The following is a 17,193-nucleotide window of genomic DNA, read 5'->3' on the forward strand; positions in this document are numbered from 1 at the left end:
ACTGCTGGATGTGAAGCATATTTGTAGGATCAGAGGGTTGTCTAATAGGTGTGCTTCTACAGAAGTGTCCATATCTTTGTCCACATGCAGCAGTGGTCTTTAGTCTTCCTGAAGGCTTATGCAGCATTGTGACAGAGACAAACTCCCTGGCCTGGCTGGTCAGCAGCACCTGGTCACTAATGGTGTTGTAGTGCTGAGCTCAGCTCTCTGAGCAGACAGAGATGGATCAGATCAGGAGGACTCCCCTGCCCTGCCCTGCCCTGCCCTCCCCTGCCCTGCCCTGCCCTGCCCTGCCCTGACCTCCCCTGCCCTGCCCTCCCCTGCCCTGCCCTGCCCTCCCCTGCCCTGCCCTGCCCTGCCCTGCCCTCCCCTGCCCTCCGCTGCCCTCCCCCTCCCCTGCCCTCCCCCTCCCCTGCCCTGCCCTGCCTCCCCTCCCCTGCCCTCCGCTGCCCTGCCCTGCCCTCCCCTCCCCTGCCCTGCCCTGCCCTCCACTGCCCTGCCCTGCCCTCCCCTGCCCTCCCCTCCTCTGCCCTCCCCTGCCTCCCCTCCCCTGCCCTCCCCTGCCCTGCCCTCCCCTGCCTCCCCTCCCCTGCCCTCTGCTCCCCTGCCCTCCCCTCCCCTGCCCTCCCCTGCCTCCCCTCCGCTGCCCTGCCCTGCCCTCCCCTGCCCTGCCCTGCCCTCCCCTCCCCTGCCCTCCGCTGCCCTGCCCTCCCCTGCCCTCCCCTGCCTCCCCTCCCCTGCCCTCCCCTGCCTCCCCTCCCCTGCCCTCCGCTGCCCTGCCCTCCCCTCCCCTGCCCTCCCCTCCCCTGCCCTCCCCTGCCTCCCCTCCCCTGCCCTCCGCTGCCCTGCCCTCCCCTCCCCTGCCCTGCCCTGCCCTCCCCTCCCCTCCGCTGCCCTCCCCTCCGCTGCCCTCCCCTCCTCTGCCCTGCCCTGCCCTGCCCTGCCCTGCCCTGCCCTGCCCTCCCCGGCCCAGCCCTTTGTTGACTGGATGGTCTGTGTGTCCACAGCCCCCACTTCCTCAGACCCCATACCTTCCCATGGGAACCTCTAGCTCTAAGATAAACCAGTCTTATGAAACTCAAGCTAAAGGAGGAGGGGGGGGGGGGGGGGGGGGGGGGGGGGGGGGGGGAAACCACTTTACAATAGTGCATCTAAATCTTTTAAGGGGGGGTTAGAAGGATTTCTTTATCCTATCACAGGTATTCCTTAAAGAGGTGGGGTTTCAGGTGTCTCAGAGTTCATTCTCAGTTCTGACTGGTGAAATCACAGAGCTTCACTTCACACCTCGTTTTTGATTCAACTCCAGCAAGGCCACCACTGAGACGAGATGTGTGTGAGCTTGCAAAAAGTCAACCGTCAATCAATACAGACCATATGAAACAAAGAGACGCTTTAGCCATTGAAGTACCTCCACAAGACAGGCCTTCCTGGCAGAAACCAGCACGAGGACTGTGTATGTCTGCACAGTGCTACTTATCTTACATCCATATGAAAGAAAGAATAAATAAACCAGGGCAAATAATGAGCTGAGGAGAGGGAGTGGAGAGTGAGTTGGAGCACGGATGGGCTCTGTAGAGAGAGGAAGGGGGAAACGTGCTCCCTGGGCTGACTGGGCACTCTGCAGGATGGTCTGGTTTGTTTTCACTGGTAGTATCACTGGAGGACTGACCTTGGACCATTAATAATGATGTGGGCAGAGGAGAGGAGAACAAAAAGAGCCTGTGGAAAATGACTACACACACGCACACACCAGCCTGCTGGTTGGTAAAACATTGTTCTCCGCTCTGAGTGTGATGGCTCCCAGCCCCTCTCCCTCTGACCGTGTGCTGGCAGGGGCCTCCTCCGGACTGCCACGGAGGGCCCTCAGGGGCATGCTTAAAGGGTGGTGAAGGGGGTTATTTGGGTAACCCCAGTCACAGAGGGGGAACGTGTTATGCTTTTTGGAAGCTTGTCAGCAAGAATGCCAAGACCCCCCTCCCCTGCTCCTACTGCCAGTACACACACTGTATGTACTTTATACTTCTTGATATGAGATAGACATTGAACACATATAAAGGAGGTATGAGTGAGACTCACAGTTTATCTGCCCTATCAAGTAGGAAAAGCTTCCAACCCTACTGTGTGTGTGTGTGTGTGTGTGTGTGTGTGTGTGTGTGTGTGTGTGTGTGTGTGTGTGTGTGTGTGTGTGTGTGTGTGTGTGTGTGTGTGTGTGTGTGTGTGTGTGTGTGTGTGTGTGTGTGTGTGTGTGTACATCATACATTATTTCTGTGGCTATGTGAAAGTTGTGACACACACACACATACACACATACACACACATAGGTTTTAGGTAACCCTGACACTGCAGTGGTGTGACCTTCGCTCCTCTCCCTCTTTATCCTGAGAGGGTTGCACCAGGCAGGTCAGGCCAGTGGGGAGGAAATGACTTGTCAGTGTGTTTGTAAACAGTGGAAAACTCCCCTTGTGCTGTGCTGTGCTGTGCTATGCTGTGTGTCCTATCCTGTCAGCCCCAGAGCCTGGAACCAGACACAGAGACAGAGCTGATGTCAGGATGACCTCTACCCTCTCCTCTCTCCACAGGGGTCTCCTCTAATGAACAGTTCTGATTCAATCACTGATTACGGCCCAGAGCAGCGCAGGGTCAAGGGTCAAACGCACTCGCAAGTCTCTTTGACCCCCTCCAGTGGGCCAATTAGCTGAGAGACAGAGAGAGAGAGAGACACAGAGAAAGAGAGAGAGTGACAGAGAGAGAGACAGAGAGGGAGAGAGAGAGTGGACACACTGAACCATGTCTGTCAGGGGCCAGTCATTAGCCCTGACATTATTACTATCTGCCCAGATGAATGGATCCCGATCAGCACATCTAAGTCAACACACACCCATCCCCGCACACACACACACACTCTGGTTAACAGACACTGTCTATGGGGATATAGAGGAATATAGTTTTCTTGTTATCCTGTGATTTCTAAAACTTGAGACATGGAGAGACAGAGAGAATAGAAGAGAGAGTAAGAGAATGGAAGTTAGGCGGTTGGGGTGGGGGACGGTTGTCTGTGCGCAAAGCCAGCAGAATGTTTTAGACAATGTGTTTGAGTGTGGGTGGAGGGAACTTGGCACTTGAATGGTCTATAGTCTAGAGGAGAAAAGAGGTGCTGTCTGTCAGAGAAGAGAGGGACGCTGGGTTAGAGGTGCCTACAGCGTGTTCTGGAGCAGGGGTATATTTTCAATTCCCGAGCCCATTTGAAATCGGACACAGCTATTATTATGAGCCGGTCTCCGTAGGAAACTTCTATTGAGTCCCCCCCCCCCACCACACACACACTAACACACTCACACACACACTCGCACAAGCTCACGCTCACACTCATAGACAGACATGGAGCAGAACAGAGTGTGTTTAGTCCCCGATCGAAGTTCGCCACACATTTCGCATTCTTACTGAAATGGAAGAAGACCATGGCTCATAGCAGTTTTTCTTTACACATTCCTTTGAACATACCAATACTTTACAGTCTCAGCTCTAACATTGTTTAATTTCCACATGCACTATTAGTAACCCGCTGAGAAAAGCCTTTACAACCCAAAACATAGAAAATCAAAACCACAAAGTTTGAAGGAAAGTGACTGGAGCAGGATCCATTTTCATAAAGCCTTTTCACACTGTCCTTTTCTCTTTCTCCTTCTCTCTCTTTATGCACTTTGACTCTTTCTGTTAGTGCTCTCCTTTGTCCTCTCTCTCCCACTCACTCTCACCAAACTCTAAACAGAACATAAACTCTCTGTACCGTGTCTCTGTCTGTGCTGTCTCCGTCAAGCATCAATAGCGCACAGGATATATTACAGTACGTGTGGCTGACTGTGAGTGGATGACAGAGAGAGATTGAGTGAGCTCTTGGAGGAGTATAATTGTCTCCTCTCCCTGCCCCTGAAAGGGTTGCAGGTGCTATTTCCAGGCTATGTTGGCCAGTGGCTTGCAGTGTGTTTGGCTCCAGCCAGCTGACTCTGAGATTAGAGGAGATGTTGCCTGTCCTCTAACGAGGTGCTAAGCCCAGGCTCTTGTTTCTGTCAGGAGCACCTGGGTCATACAGACGGAACCACACAGTCTAGGACTTCACAAAGGTCTGCCCATTCAAAACATCCCCCCAACCCGCAGGAACACAAACTCCCACACTTCATCAAATAAAGGAAAGACAGAAAATCGAGCTCAGAGCTGAAATGGCTCATTCTCCTAATACAAGGCAGCTATTGTTTGTCTAACTCCCTCTCTCCCAGGCATTGTGTTTTTATACTCAATAAAAACATGCCAGAATGAAAGCAGTTTGTTGTGTGTGATTTTGATACAATTGCAGAGTATGATGCTTATGGATGGGTCTTTGGAGAGCAGAACGCATGCTGTGGGCCTTTCCTGTCTGATCTGGCACCATCCCTTTCCATCCCTCTCCCCCGTGGCCCTCACCGGCTGGTTCTCTGCCCACCATGACTGTGGTGTTGGTGAGGTCACCTAGTGGAGAGGGGCCCTGTCTCCTTACTGTCACAGGACACCAGAGAGTTATTGTACGGGGCTTTCAGAGCAAATGCCAAATCATTTGAAATGACAAGAGAATGTTGGCTCCACTGAGCATTCAGAAATTGAGTGAAAATACTTTGGGGGGGTGGTTCTTGTTTTCTTTTTCTGTTGATTGAGTTGTGTAATGGTTCTGTTGTCTGGAAGCCTCGCTGCATATCAGGGCCATTTGCATGACTGACTATGTGCATCATAACGGAATGACGTCTGTATGACCTCACTGTGTGGTCCATTGATCTGACTCCACTTCCTCCTCCTCTTCCTCTGCAGAGTCAGGAAACCAGCTGGTGGCTCAGGAGGCAGTGAGGAAGCCGTCTACTCTCCACCGGCCACCTGCCCCGGCCCGCACAGGAACAGGAACAGGGGAGCAGCTCTCCACCAGTAAGAACCAGGACCCTAACACTCTCTTACACAGTACTATAACACCTGGAACCATATTTCTCTCTTGAATATCGTCAGACTCAGAACACCTGGGATTTCATTTCTCTCCTTTACACTGTTTCTGTTTTAATACTCAGGCCCCATGTTTCTCAAATTCCCTGAAGTACATTTTGGAAGCGCTTTTTGCAGATATCGATACTTGTCAACATATAATATCTGTCTCTTTCTCCGTTCTCCAGATTGCCTCAACTGTAGTCGAATCACAGCCCTGACAGATAGACTCAGCTCACTGGAGGCAAAGGTACAGGCATGGACTCCTCTACTGAAGAATGTGCTGCAGTGAGAGACTACAGTCTCTCAGCGTAAACAACAGTGTTGGAGTCCATTTGAAAGGCATTGGCGTTACTCTCTAAATTTCTCTCTTTCTCTCTCTTCACCATTTTATCCCACTAGGTCCAGGTGCTGTCCTCTCCCGTCTCCGCTTCTCACCGCCACCTACAGGGTAAAGGAGGATTGGTACGGGAATCTTCCTCACAGATGGTGGATCCACAAACCAAAGGAGCCCCTGGTGAGCAGGGACTCATAGGTATGTACAAGTCTCCTATGCCCATGTATGGGCAGGTTTGAGGAGCAACCATAATTGCCTATTATTTTTAGTGAAGTGATTGTGTTTGATAATTGAGTAGAAAATCACTCTGCACATGCAATAATTCTTTCTCCATTGCCTCTCTACCTGCTCTCCTTCCCTCATATCCTACCTATTTCCTCTGTCGCTAAGAGAGAGACGTAGACACACACACATGAAAGCCCTCTCCTTCCCTGGAGCTCAGCCTAGCCTTGGCTGCAGCTGAAAAGAGAGGGTGCTCTGCTGCTGTACTCTCAAAAGACCTTTCAATAGTGTATCAGCTTCCATCCAATTACATTAAAATCTGTTTTAGCTGAAGGCTTCCAGGTTAAGATCATCACTGGCCTTCTAAGGCCTGTTGAAGAATGTAAATGCACCATTATGGACACCCTAACACACAGTCAATGTCTTACTAGTTTAGAGAGAGAATGACATTATCTGTTCTGTATAGGTGTTTATTTTCCCTGCAATATTAGAGCTATAATTTGGCTGACATTTTTGCCCTGCATGGGTTTGGATTTTGGGATTTGGGTTTTAGTCTCCCATGACAAGCTGAGGGGTTCGTTCCTCACTGGCACCTCTGTGGCCCTAATTAACATCTCAGTGCTTAGTCTGTCAGCGAGTCTGTCTAATCCAGAGCACAGCTCAGCTGCTCTACCACCTCCATCTAGTGACCTTTCACCTCAGGAAGCACTCAACCTCTAGTCCATTTCTCCACACAAGGCAATGGACGACCCCTTTCTCTTCCTCTTTCCCTGGTCTGCTGTCTGACATCTGTCTGTTTCCTCCCTAACACACAGGTCCACAGGGTGAAAGAGGCAGAGACGGTACCCCTGGACGAGATGGTAAGTTTGAGATGTTGTCAGCTCAATCATTACTTTTTTTGTAACACAAACTCTTGTGGCTGTATCAGTATGGCTCCATGGTTAGTAGTGTCTGTCCTGTCTTTGCTCAGGGAAGCTAGGGTCTCAGGGACTGCCGGGACCCAGGGGCGAGGCTGGGGTGATGGGCCCCTCGGGGACCCCAGGATCTAAGGGGACCCCAGGACCAGTGGGTAAGATACTTACTGTAACTAGATGATGGCAGACTGTATGATTAAATTAAACAACCACTGATTTCACTGTAAGATTTCATAAGCCTCCAAATTTGTGACAGTCATTCCTTTTGGCTGAAGTATGATAATAACAGACCGTAATCAGTATGAATGATAGCAGTTTCATGAATGCCATATGAAGATAATTCCATGTTTACAGTTGATTAAGCAGGGTGCACCGATGTCAAACAAGACGATGACACTGTTTGTCAATAAATGCGCATGTTGTAAAGATCATTGTGGGGACAGGGGGATTGTATGCGTACCCACCCACTTAACCCATTGTCTCTGACAAAACTATGACAATACTCTCACTAGGCCAGCGCAAACAAGAACCCTGAGTGTATGTTGCTCTCTTTAAGAATTGTGGAAAAGTCCCTGAGAACTATCTCAACAAAACTGCAACAAACTGCATCATGACGTCCTGCATCGGAGTGTTTGTCTTTCTGTGAAACCACTCGGCCATTCCACAAACCTATGCTGTAGTCCATGAAAAACACAGCTGTTCCTCGGTGGACAGCACGGTGATAACTTCGACTTTTCAAACATAAGACTTACTAAATACGGAGTTTGCTGATTCAGCATGGTTTCCAGCAGGCTGCCAAAATATTTGTCCTCAGACTACACAGAACTCCCCTATGGCTCGGAACACTCGCTGTTGTTCCTGCCTGCTGACCAACCAGAGTCGTTCATGCAACAACATAAGGAAAGCAAAAATCTTATCTTCGAGGCTAAATGGTTGCGGACAAATAATAAATAACAGTTGTGAAACAAGAAATCCCCGGGCAGTTACAAGTTAAATGATAATAAAATAAATAGTAATATGTTTGTCATAACGTGTTGTAGCTGGTAGCTTTGGTTGTGATTCCTCTCCGTGTGGAACATTTAGACGCTGTGTGTCCTTCCGTCTCTGAGGGGTATATGAACCCTGCTCTGTGCCTACTGCTGCCGGGTAGGCATGAGAGGTAGAGCAAAAGTTAAACTACAAAACCCCTTTCTGAGAAGCACCATGTGAATCCAATCTGAAATGAACATGAGCTATGTATACAAGTCCTGTCTCCTTATACCTTCCATATGTCTGCGGTGTTATTGTTTTCCCTCCATTATAGTATGTGTATTCTCAGAGTGCACTAGAGTTTCTATCCAGAACGATGCGATCTCTCCACATGCTGAATTCTCCATGTCCGTTGCGTGTAAGACAGATGTTACCATTGACGAGAATGTGTTTGATATAACAGGAAACCTGAGCGTTATGAGAGCGTGTTTGGTGGCGATAGGTCCAGGGGGGTAAGGTGTAGGAGTAAGGGAAGGTAATGAACTCAGGAGGGGTGACAACACAGTAAAGACAGATTCATGAAGACTCAAGGGGAGATTGAATCACATTAACAGGGGGCTGCTACTTTTCTGCAGTGAGGGAAGCAGTGTGAGGTTGGGGTTGGAGTGTGTGCAGCCCTGCATTGATGTGTTTTGGGTTGTTTTTCTCTTAATCAGCGCACAGAAAGGACATGTTTCCTGTATAAAAGAACTAGGAATCCCTAACACACACACACACACACACACACACACACACACACACACACATACACATGCAAAAGCACACGCACTTTTACTCACACATTGACGCCGTAGAGCACAGCCGCTTCAGGGCCCCAGTACTCTGCCGGAGAATTAGAGCCTTGTTTGCCCTAACATCATGGGAACACACAGACTCTGAACGTCATGCTAACACAGACTCTGAACGTCATGCTAACACAGACTCTGAACGTCATGCTAACACAGACTCTGAACGTCATGCTAACACAGACTCTGAACGTCATGCTAACACAGACTCTGAACGTCATGCTAACACAGACTCTGAACGTCATGCTAACACAGACTCTGGAGAGGCCACTTTGACTACCCAGCTGTGCTACTATACTGCTGACCAAGGGTCATGGTCCTTCATGTGGGGTTGAGCTAGTGCAGAACCACAACGCAGTCAGTTATGCTGCGATGTTTACCAAAGCTAAGTGAAAATAAGTTAGTGAGGTGTCAAATCCAATCAGAGCTGTAATAACACATTACAAATTAACCAATATTATGCCAAGTTATTCATAGTTGATAATACAATAATTGTAACACAATGATAGCTGTTGTCAGTTGCATCACCCTCCAGAGCATTATTCAAGGTCACAAGACAAGGAGATAGATTAATAGATGAGGGTTATGTGTGCGTAAGCGTTGGGGATGGGGAGGTCGGGGGTCATGTTGAGCACAGCATTACCTCAGGAAAGTGCAAACAATGAGGTCAGATGTTGTGGTTGGGAGGTGAAGCACTTTGTTTGGGTTTGTGGATGGAACAGCCCAATCCAGCTGGGCCACAGGGACAAGTCACATCTCAGCTTTTCTTTCTCGCCTATTTTCAACAAAAGGAGAAGTCATTGTGGGAGGGAGAGAGAAACATTGGCTGGCTTGTCGGGACAAGTTATCTATACACACACGCACGTGCACAACCGCGCACGCTCCTACACTCCGGCTCGTGCAGACGCAGGCAGAATGTAATTTATTGCGCACTAGTCCGCTAATACGCTCCGGCTTTAATGGTGTTTATTTGAGCTTTCCCAAGTCTCCCTTTGAGCTCCCAGCACACGGCCATTAAGAGGCCTCCTCCTGTTAATTACAGCTGAACACAAGTCAGTCTCTCAGCCCCCCTCCCCTTTCCTCTCCTCTCCTGCTGATATTAGCCTGCCTCACACAACCGCCAAGCACTGAAACTTAACACACCATGCGGCGCTTGCTGTCTCTCCCGCACTCTCCCTCCCTTTACATTCTCTACTATGTATCTTATTGCTCTGTAGCCATCACCTTTTTATAGGTTCACCAGCATTCCCCTGCCATTGCTATGCATGCCAGGAAAGGCAACACAGGGTGAAACCTGGTGCCCTTTGAAATGATGAAAATACTCAATAAAAAATCTATTGGTATACCAAAAGAGATGAAAAGTTTCTCTGTTCACCAATGCTAGTGCAATGTTGATTCTTGTTTTTGTCGCTGACTTTTCACCTACCCTTTCCGTCATTGTCATGCCAACGCTGTCCCTCAGCATAACAGTGTGGTGTATCTCCTCTCCCCCCCAGGACCCAAAGGTCTACCAGGTCTCCCAGGAGAGAGGGGTCTACTTGGGCTTCCTGGACCTCCAGGACCCCCTGGACCCCCAGCCACTGTCAGTGCCCACATCCCAGAGCCAGACCGGGGTAAGTGGAGCACCACTACAACAGACAGCCATATCCAACCCCACACACATATTCATCAGATTAACAATAGTGTTATGTAACACAACCCACTAAAATCATTTGTTTGTAATTATGATGTCATGTAGGGCAATGTGCGGGCCTTACAGCCCTAATTGCTCTTTGTCACCATCGCTCATGCTCGTCTGGGACAATTTTCCATTCAGTGGGTTTGTATGAAAATGGTAGACCATTCTAGTGCAGTTCATGAGTTTTCACACCCCGGTATTATGGACTTGGAGATGTCCCGGAGGTGAAAAACCAGATGCATAGTCGGCCCCTGTCAGACAACCACCCTCACCCTTCCCCTTCTCACAATAGGTGGTCTTTTTCTGGGCCAAACCAGAGGAAGTGACCTCAGTCCACACAGAATCAATTTGCCATGAGTCCAAAATAAGTGGATCTGCAGAGGCAGTAGTTTACTGAGAGGTGTGGGCTGAGGATGCTACCTTCCTTTGGTCTTTAAATAGGTGAGAGATACCTGTTGATGCTCTCACTTCCTGTCACGCCCTGGTGTAGTAGGTCAGGGCGTGACTAGGGGGTGATCTAGTATGTCTATTTCTATGTTGGTGCTAATATGGTTCCCAATTAGAGGAAGCTGTTTATCGTTGCCTCTGATTGGGGATCATATTTAGGTAGCTATTTCCCCACCTGTGTTTTTGTTGGATATTGATTGATTGTTAGTGTGTTTGGGCACTACGTCCTCACAGTCTTTGTAAGTTTTGTTATTTTGTTTTGTTAGTTTCACTTAAATAAATATGTGGAACTATACTCACACTGCGCCTTGGTCCGATAATTTTCAAGAGCGTGAAACTTCCACCTTAAATCACCATGTCCCCATGTCTATTACATTACATAGTCATGTTGAACTTCTACTTGAGTTAGAAGAGAGAGATGGAGAAACGGAGAGGATGGCTGAGGGAATAAATGTAAGGATATTAGAAAGAGACAAATGGATGCAATGTGTTTTAACGGGTACTCCCTCTCCCCTGTCATGTCTACCTGCCAAAAAGGCCTGAGAGGAAGGTGATTGAGTGGCGGTTGAGAGGGTCTGAGTCTGTGGATGCGAAAATATATATATATATATATATATATATATATAGAGAGAGAGAGAGAGAGACAGAGGGAGGGCAAAGACACAAACTGGGATAAGAACCTGTCCGTCGCTGATGTCACTCAACCATTTCCAGATGTGGAACTGAAACAGGGGTTCATACAACCTCACTCAAGGTTGGAGCTCAGGCAATATGGGAAGGTATGAGGGCTGAATGGCTAAAATGGACAGGAGGAAATGGGCTGCAGAGTGTAGGTTGTGAAGTTGAAAAGATGACGAATTCTAGCTGTAAGTAAATCAGGGTTGGCATTGAGAATTCTGAGACTATGAGCCATTTCTTTCACATCAAAGTGAAAGCAGGGGTTCTGTGCTGAGCTTCCTTTGGAAAACACTGGCTTAATGGCTTCCCTGTATCGATCTGGAGGCTGGAATCTCCTGCAACAGAATGGGAATAAACCCTCCTATCTTCAGGTGGGACAGGGTCACAGCTAGAGAGGAGGAGGAGAGGATGTGTGAACCTCGCCATTTTAGAAGATCATAGACATTACAGATGTAGGACACTGTTGTGAACCCAGGACATTGTGGGGTTGGAAGTAGAGGGACATAGCCACCCTGTTAGAGAAGGTGTTGAAGAACAGGAGCTGGAAATGAAGAGAAAAAGAATGTTTCAATAGAGACAGACAGGCAGACGGACCGAAGGGCGGACTAGTGGGAGGGCGGAAGAACAGACAGAAAAACAGGCAGACACCTCAACTCCGCAGCTATTTTTAGCAGGATTGTGTGGGACTGGAACAGAGTTTAGAGTCAGTGTGGCAGCTGGAGGATGTGTCTCATTGATAGGCCTTCTCCTCCCTGCTCTCCTCTTCTGTGGCACTCCATCAACACTGTGCTCCCTGTCAGCCCGAGACAACCCTTTAAAACCACACACTTCCACATCACTGGAACATTTCCTACCCCTTTTTCCTCTCTCTTTCCCAACAGATGTAGAGCAGCTCAGAAGTGCTCTGTCAGCACAATGTCAATCGAGGTGACTCAAGTCATTCTTAAATAGTGAACCATGTATACTTGTAGGACATGAATTCCACATACACATGAGTGCAAACAATGTGATAATCATGATATGATATTTAGCCATGCATTTACCTATGTAAAAGATGGACCGTGTAATGGTGCTGAAAGAAGCCTGGACATTTGTGTGAAAGCATTGCCCCCTGTAGGCACCTGTCAGTAATGCAGCTCAGTAAATGAAGCGCTCCATCAGTCCTCTTGCCATTGTCCTTTTTAGCCACTCGCCTGTGTGCATGTCCTCTGTATTCCAGGTCAGGGCAAGCTGCTCCTCTCCAACACCTTCCCTGACCCACGAGGGGCTCCTGTCCAGGGCCCCCAAGGCCCTGCTGGACCTGCTGGTCAGTATTTCCATCTCTCTGTCTTGGTCCCCAGCCAGAAAACATATTGGTTTCAATATCATGTCAGTGTAGTGATTCAATTGCATATTAATTTGGGTTCTCTTACCAGTTATGCCCCTGGACTAAATATAAGAATTAACAAAAGTCTCCGTTCTCTGTCAGATTCACTGAAACACATCTCCCTTGTCCCCAACTCTCATCTTGAAATTCCTGATTTCCTCATTAGAGGAAGTTGCATTTGCTTCCTGTCTCTTAAATGTTGGATTGATTTGTTGTTTGCCTGTCCCTCTTGCCTTAGTTTGCATCAACAGCGTTCAATCAAATGATGTGTCAAGATGAGCCTTTTCCATTCCCGTGTTTAAAGTGAGCTGTAAGAGGAGTGAGCTTGGGCCAGCTCCTATGATTGATCAGATTTTGGATAAGACATATCTAGCATCCGTTCTATCATGACCAACCAAGGCAGATTTAAGTGTGTTCAATATAACATTGTAACAAGCATATGTAAGGGTTTTCCCAGTCCAGTAATTCTTTACACGCCTACAGTGGAGGTAGGAATAGGAAGACACAGTTGTTAGTATTCATCTGAAAAATGACTTCTTATTATTTGTTTAACTTTTTAACAGTGGTTTATGTCATAGTCCAAATACCTTTGCATAATCTGATTGTCTTAACTTGTTCCAGCTGTTCCAAAACACACGTAACATGAAACCCTTTCCTATCAATTATCCATAATTCATATTTTTTCTCTCCTTTATTTTGTCTCTTCTTTCATTCTCAATTTGCCTTGTGTGTCTGATAATAACCTATCTTGGCCTATAAAGGCAACCTAACCTAAAAGCTTCTTATTACCTTGATGCTCACAGTCCTTATGTGTCCCATCATACAGGTCCCCCAGGCCCCAAAGGCCCCATGGGACCCCCTGGCCCAGCAGGACAGAACGTAGGTGTTTGCCTTAGCACTACAATGGGCAGTGTGTAATGGTGCAGTAGAAATAATAATAATCATATGAGTGAGATTAGATCCACTTAATGATGTGTATTTTTGAACATTTTCTCCTGTCTCTGCAGGGGAAGTCGGGGACCCCTGGGATACACGGCCCGGTGGGGCCAAAAGGAGAACGTGGGGAGAGAGTGAGTACAATGCACAGGCCAGCCAGGGCCCAACCACACCTAATGTTTTCATTCTATTTTTTCCATCCCCTAGATAGAGAGACAAAACTCCTAACTTGCCTCTGGCTTCTTAGGGTCCTCTGGGATATCCAGGAGAGAGAGGATTCATAGGAGATCCGGTAAGCCACCTACTTCCTGTATAGCTGTGGCCCTGATGAGTATGGCCTTAATAAACACGCGTTAGTGTGAGAAAAACCTACACGTCACACCTGAATACACCATGGTAAACTATACAAACCAGCATTCTCACAAACTCAGAGAATGGGTTTCTTCTGCTACTTTTTCAAAGGCAGTACTGTCATGCAATTGAAGTGACATCACAGGTGTGCCATTACTCTTTACTTAATGTTTCTATTTAGGGAGTACCAGGAGCCAAGGGAGAACCAGGAGAGAAAGGCCTGCCGGTAAGACTACAATATATGGTCTGTACACCACTGGGCTGCATAAGACCAGGAGGCAGGAGAGGAAACTGTGGCACTTTCTCAATTAGTCTTTCTGTGATTCCTTGTGTCTTCTCTCCTTGCATCCTTCTCAAAGCCATAGGAGGAGAATGTCCAAGGGGAGGAACCTTGGGGTAATCTCTTCCAATGGTGTTTGAGAAGGAAGCGAGGATAGAGGATGCGAGAAATGTAGGAAAACGAATTGAGAAAGAGTCAATTTCCCCACAGTGTACTTAAACTGTATAAATACTGTTTACTGTATAGACAATTATTGTGTCTGTCTAATCACTGCTTTTCCTTTGCATCTTTCTCATGTTACAAGAACAATCTAAATGTAAGTGATCTAAATGATTTTTGACAGCAAGTCACCACTATGATCGATGTCCAATCACCACGTTTACATACTTATCTTTGCGATTTCACTTTTTGATAAAGTTTACTGTTAGTATTGTTCTGCAAATGGTCCTGCATTTGTTTTTTTTTAAATACTTATATACTTTATAGTATGTCAGTTTGCTACATGTGGGATTGTGGTTGCTGTTGTTTGTGTGTGTTCTGTTTCATGGTGATTTTATGATTGTTGTAGTTTTTTGGTCCTTGGGGTGTGCTGTAGACTGCTGCCCCTTGTTGAATACACTGTCCTACTCCTGTCCGACCCTAAAGCTGTCTGACTCCCTCTGCAAGCTACTGTCTCCATGGCTACCTTTCACAGTCACATTCTGAGAATCTGACATTGGCATATACATACACACACGCCTGCCTGCCGCTCCTACCTCACACGTGCTAAGTCATTTGCTGACTGAGGGAAAGATCATGGAATCTATAAGAATCTGTTGAGTGGCATGTAATATATCATTGTATTGAGGATCAATATTTGATCATGCCATGCTTTCACAAACCCTTCTACAAATTATATAAATTATGCAAAGGATGACATGTACACTAGTTAAATTAACATATGAACAACACATATTGTGTATACATAGTATAAATGTAATTATAAACTGGGTGGTTCGAGCCCTGAATGCTGATTGGCTGACAGCCGTGGTATATCAGACCGTATATCACAGGTATGACAAAACATTTTTACTGCTCTAATTACGTTGGTAACCAGTTTATAATAGCAATAAGGCACCTCAGGGGTTTGTGGTATATGACCAATATACCACGGCTAAGGGCTGTATCCAGGCACTATGTTGAGTCATGCGTAAGAACAGCCCTTAGCCGTGGTATATTGGTCATATACCACTCCCCCTCGGGCCTTTTTGCTTAAGCATGTGTCGAATGTATATGCCAAATCACTCCATTTAGAGTTATTGTGGGAACAGTGGTGGTGGGTTAGTGCTGGGTGTGTGGGGTAGGGTGTTTTGGATTGGGGTTGGAAATGTGAGTGGATACAGCTATCCTCCAGTGTCCCACAATGCATGGCTGCATGCTCCCATCCTTAGTTACTGCACTGTTTGCCATTTCTCTTTTGCTTGCCAAACTCATATGTAAACTCTGTGTTTAACTTAGTGTAAAAACAAAAAAATGCAGCAATAACACAGGAACCAGGCAAGATCACTCTAAATTGTATCTCAAACCAAAAATATATTTCTTATCTCCTCAACGGTCTCACAATAGCCCCATTATCCGTTCTGCTCCCATCTGCTCCTCGTCAATCAACCATGACATAGAGGAGCTTGTTATTGTGGAGCCATACAACCTGGAAAAACACAAACACACTGGACATTAGACATTGATATGATTTATAGATATACAGTACTGTAGAGATTGAAATCTTGCCTTTTGTTCCGTAGAGGTTTGTCTGCTACTCGTTAATCAGATTATTTCTTGCCCCAAGCGAAAAGTACTCAGGCATCCACGCTAACAGAATCGTGTGCATGCATTCTTTATCAACTGTCACTGACGTGATTGCTTGTGTCTGGACTATCTTTGTTTTTATTTTCTATGTTTCATATTTTTTCTTAGGGGATGATTCATTAAGCTAGTAGGTCTTTCTTGAAAAGTAGATATTGATCTGTTTCTCATTTTAAAAAAGACTAAAGGCTTACTGGCTTTATCTGGTGAGCATATTTTAATACAGTGAGAGATGGATTGGCAGCTATTATGACCACAGCTGTATTAACAGTTATGTAGATACAATATATTAAGACTTCAGACTTTACAAATGTTTTGTCATGCAACCCCTCTAAAATACTTGCCTGGTTGAATAGCTGCTCATCTTGATCAAGTCCAGAGGGAATGTGGATGGCATGGTCAAACCTGAAGCCTTGGACAGTCTGCTCCACTTTTGTTATGTCAACAACATAGGAATGTATTGTGATGTGCATGCTGTTTTTGTCCAGCATGGCAAAGACTGGCCTGGTATGGCAGCATGGCCAGAGAACGAGGGAGATAGCAACAGGGGAGGGATAAGGTAAAGGGATGCGGGCTGGGTGCGTGGACTGATTTTAACCTGCTAACTGCTGTAATGGATTGACAGAGAGAAAATGACTTGCACCTTGGCAGGCAATTTGTTTGGCATGTGCTCCTTACCTTGACGGCTGTATCTATCTTCACAGGGGGACGGGATACATCAGATCAGAGAAGCGCTGAAGATCTTAGCCGAGAGGGTTTTAATCCTCGAGACTATGATCGGTATTCATGGTGAGTAGGAGGCGGGGTCAGCTTGAGGCAGCAGGGTCAGCTTGAGGCAGCAGGGTCAGCTTGAGGCAGCAGGGTCAGCTTGAGGCAGCAGGGTCAGCTTGAGGCAGCAGGGTCAGGTTTAGGCAGGGGTCAGATGAGGCTGGATCTCACCCCACCCTCCACCACTCGTGGGACGTGGGACAGGGGGTATGGACAGAGGTAGGCAGCCCCAGGACCAGGCCTGGTGTGTCCACTCTCCACCCCTCACCCAGTCCCCTTGTCACTGTTCTCTGATAGGACATTAGTTTGAAGATGTTCCAAGACTTGCAGGCAGACCTGGAGCTTCTGGCTCGCAGGGTGACACTGCTGGAGGCTATCATCTGGCCAGGTAACGCTGGTAACCATCCTCACCCCTCATTCAGGCTAGATTACATTATCTACTGCATTTGGCATGCAGGGATCATGCGTCAAATACTATTTTATGTCTTTTTTTGCTTTAAAAGTTGTTGCTCTAAGTGGACTCACATTATTAGACATCTATGACTAAATGTTGATTTATTCA

At 47.2% G+C, this 17,193-nt stretch overlaps 1 protein-coding gene across 3 annotated transcripts in view; it reads left to right on the forward strand.

The window, feature by feature from the left end:
* Positions 1–17,193, forward strand: part of LOC106584977 (EMI domain-containing protein 1) — a 67,806-nt gene that overhangs the window by 48,633 nt on the left and 1,980 nt on the right. The window contains exons 4-16 of one of the 3 annotated variants that reach the window (XM_014170673.3): positions 4,837–4,947; positions 5,187–5,248; positions 5,401–5,533; positions 6,373–6,417; positions 6,528–6,626; positions 9,782–9,898; positions 12,308–12,394; positions 13,281–13,333; positions 13,462–13,524; positions 13,638–13,682; positions 13,923–13,967; positions 14,326–14,337; positions 16,568–16,652. In XM_014170673.3, the coding sequence (XP_014026148.3) occupies positions 4,837–4,947; positions 5,187–5,248; positions 5,401–5,533; positions 6,373–6,417; positions 6,528–6,626; positions 9,782–9,898; positions 12,308–12,394; positions 13,281–13,333; positions 13,462–13,524; positions 13,638–13,682; positions 13,923–13,967; positions 14,326–14,337; positions 16,568–16,652 (957 nt within the window). Of the gene's footprint in view, positions 1–4,836; positions 4,948–5,186; positions 5,249–5,400; positions 5,534–6,372; positions 6,418–6,527; positions 6,627–9,781; positions 9,899–12,307; positions 12,395–13,280; positions 13,334–13,461; positions 13,525–13,637; positions 13,683–13,922; positions 13,968–14,325; positions 14,338–16,567; positions 16,653–16,928; positions 17,020–17,193 lie in introns of all 3 variants that reach the window. The other 2 variants (XM_014170674.3, XM_014170675.3) reach the window with 2 other exon arrangements.

This window comes from Salmo salar, chromosome 24, assembly GCF_965601325.2.
Source record: "Salmo salar chromosome 24, fSalSal1, whole genome shotgun sequence".
Taxonomy (NCBI): Eukaryota; Metazoa; Chordata; class Actinopteri; order Salmoniformes; family Salmonidae; genus Salmo; species Salmo salar.